At 39.8% G+C, this 2308-nt stretch overlaps 1 protein-coding gene across 1 annotated transcript; it reads left to right on the plus strand.

Moving 5' to 3' along the window:
- Positions 1-909: 909 nt before the first annotated feature.
- On the plus strand, positions 910-2039 carry LOC140838506 (CASP-like protein 2A1). The gene is made up of 3 exons (XM_073204865.1): positions 910-1201; positions 1345-1462; positions 1660-2039. Exons 1-3 carry the CDS (start codon positions 984-986, stop codon positions 1900-1902), a joined length of 579 nt encoding a protein of 192 aa, XP_073060966.1. The 5' UTR covers positions 910-983; the 3' UTR covers positions 1903-2039.
- The last annotated feature ends 269 nt before the right edge of the window (positions 2040-2308 follow it).

Below are 2308 nucleotides of genomic sequence, written 5' to 3' on the forward strand. Positions count from 1 at the left end.
GCACTGTAGCAGAAGTACTACTATAGCAGAAGAACTGTAACAGCAGGAGAAAGTGAATTTTTCGGTCTCTTTTCTAGGCTATGCTCATCCCATATTTATATATGTCAATCCCCTCCATATGAAATGCCACATGTTGCCTTAAATATGCCTTACAGATGGTAGATGAAGCAACAACAGTTGGAGAGATGAAACACCAACAGTTATGCCATGAGCAACAACAGTTGGAGAGATGAAACACCAACAGTTATGCCATGCGAAAGGTCTCAAGGCATGTGAAAGGTCTCAAATGAAAAAAAAAAACAAAAGATGACATAGACTGCTAGGCAATTTTTGCCTTAATCGGTCCGACATTCGACGCGCTCAGGTCGCGCTCGTACACAAGTCAAGCCTTTTTTTCACTGCAAATCGGGCCCATGATTTGCACCCCTTGCGCATGTGTGCGCGAGAGAGAGCCTCTTGACCGATCATAGTTACACCTCCATAAAGTGTAACACAATATAAACTTTTCTATACCACTTCATTTTTTCAATGTGGGATAAATCCACCTTTCCAAATTTTCATTCACTCACATAGAAAACCCATAAACCTAAAAGCTCATGCCTTTAATCCTAACGCTTTCTTGATCCAAAAAGTTTGATATCTAACTTAAGATGGAAGGTGGCCATGAACTATGCTGACGTGAAAAGAAATATAATTATTTCTCGATATATTCTGCAAACTGATAGTTTTATAATTTAAAAAGAATAACAATTTTCAATCCTGATTATGGCAAATGAATGAGACAAGATACAAAAATGACAGAACGTACGTATCATGCACTAAAGGGGCCTGCATGGGAAAGTGTGGCCGCCATTAATGTCTATTAATTCAATGTACCTAAAACGTTACCTAAGTTGCGCGCGAGTATTAATTATGTAGTTGAAGCAGTTAGCCCTCGTCTAGTACTAATCCAACTTTTCTTGATAATAGCAATAGGTAGCATTATGGATACCAAAGCTAGTGCAGTTTCCTCGGGCTCGACTGCGGTGGAAATGGGTCGAGGTGCGGCGGATGAAAGTGGAAGTGCCGCCATGCGCACGACGGAGACGCTGCTGAGGATTCTGCCGATGGCCCTCTGCATAGCATCGCTTGTAATAATGCTCAAGAATTCTCATACTAATGAATATGGCACCTTGTCTTATTCTGATTTTGGATCTTTCAAGTATGTATATAACTTTGGGTTCCTACGATCTGTCTCTAGTATAAAGTGAAAGAAACGATTAATTTCATGATACATAATTAATCAATTGATAGGTAATTATGTCACCGTTGCTGATTAACTAATCTTTTTTTTCACTTTTGTAGATATTTAGTGCATGCGAGTGGGATTTGTGCCGGCTACTCCTTGCTGTCGGCTGTCGCGGCGGCGATGCCCCGCCCTTCCACAATGTCCTGGGCTTGGACCTTCTTTCTCCTCGACCAGGTTTCTTCTACAAATTATCATAAATATAATAAACAAGTTTATACACACACACACACACACACACACAGAGACCAACGCAGATTCCTCAAGACTTTTCAACCATTTTCCATTTATTGATCCTTTTCTGAAGATACCGCTTTCTTTTTTCTCATTATTTAATTTTCATTTACCCCTTTTTCGTGGGTTTTTTGTTGTAGCTGTTCACGTACATTATACTAGCAGCCGGAGCCGTATCTGCGGAGGTGGTGTACTTGGCATATAAAGGCGATGTAGACCTAACATGGAGTGAAGCTTGTGACACGTACGATGGTTTCTGCCGGAAGGCCACCGCATCGGTAGCCATCACATTTTCCGCCACGCTTTGTTATGTAGGGGTCTCACTGATTTCCTCCTACAGGCTCTTCACCAAATATGAAGCACCCCTTGCTTATACACAGTAATTGTAAGTTTAACCAAGGGAATTGAGATTGCCACGCCATGAAATAAAACTTGTGTGCCTTAGTTAATTGAATTTGCAAGTTGTACAAACAATTTGCTTCTAAAATATGTGTGAATGAAATCAAGAAACCATACCTTTCAGTTCTTGCTCTTTGAAAATTGGATATTAATTACAAGAGCACACCAACCTGCAATATCCCGAGTACAGCAAAGAGATTTGAACTTGTTACCTGTTTCGTGTTTGAAGAAAGTTGACGGGGTTAAATCTGATCGGAGAGGGTCAGGAAAACATGTGGAAATTTTCATAGAAAAGAGAGAAGGGAAGATATGAAAAGATGTGCTAATTGTGCAAACTTATGCATGTGAAAGAAACGATTTAAAAGTATTAATAAGTTAATAAATTATTAT

Source organism: Primulina eburnea, chromosome 8 (genome assembly GCF_022965805.1).
Source record: "Primulina eburnea isolate SZY01 chromosome 8, ASM2296580v1, whole genome shotgun sequence".
Classification (NCBI taxonomy): Eukaryota; Viridiplantae; Streptophyta; class Magnoliopsida; order Lamiales; family Gesneriaceae; genus Primulina; species Primulina eburnea.

Excerpts from the sequence above, each read along its gene's own strand:
- LOC140838506 (XM_073204865.1), top strand. The coding sequence starts at position 984 with ATGGATACCAAAGCTAGTGCAGTTTCCTCGGGCTCGACTGCGGTGGAA. Across the intron at positions 1,202-1,344 it reads TCTGATTTTGGATCTTTCAA|ATATTTAGTGCATGCGAGTG; the intron begins GTATGTATATAA and ends TCACTTTTGTAG. Across the intron at positions 1,463-1,659 it reads CCTTCTTTCTCCTCGACCAG|CTGTTCACGTACATTATACT; the intron begins GTTTCTTCTACA and ends TTTTTGTTGTAG.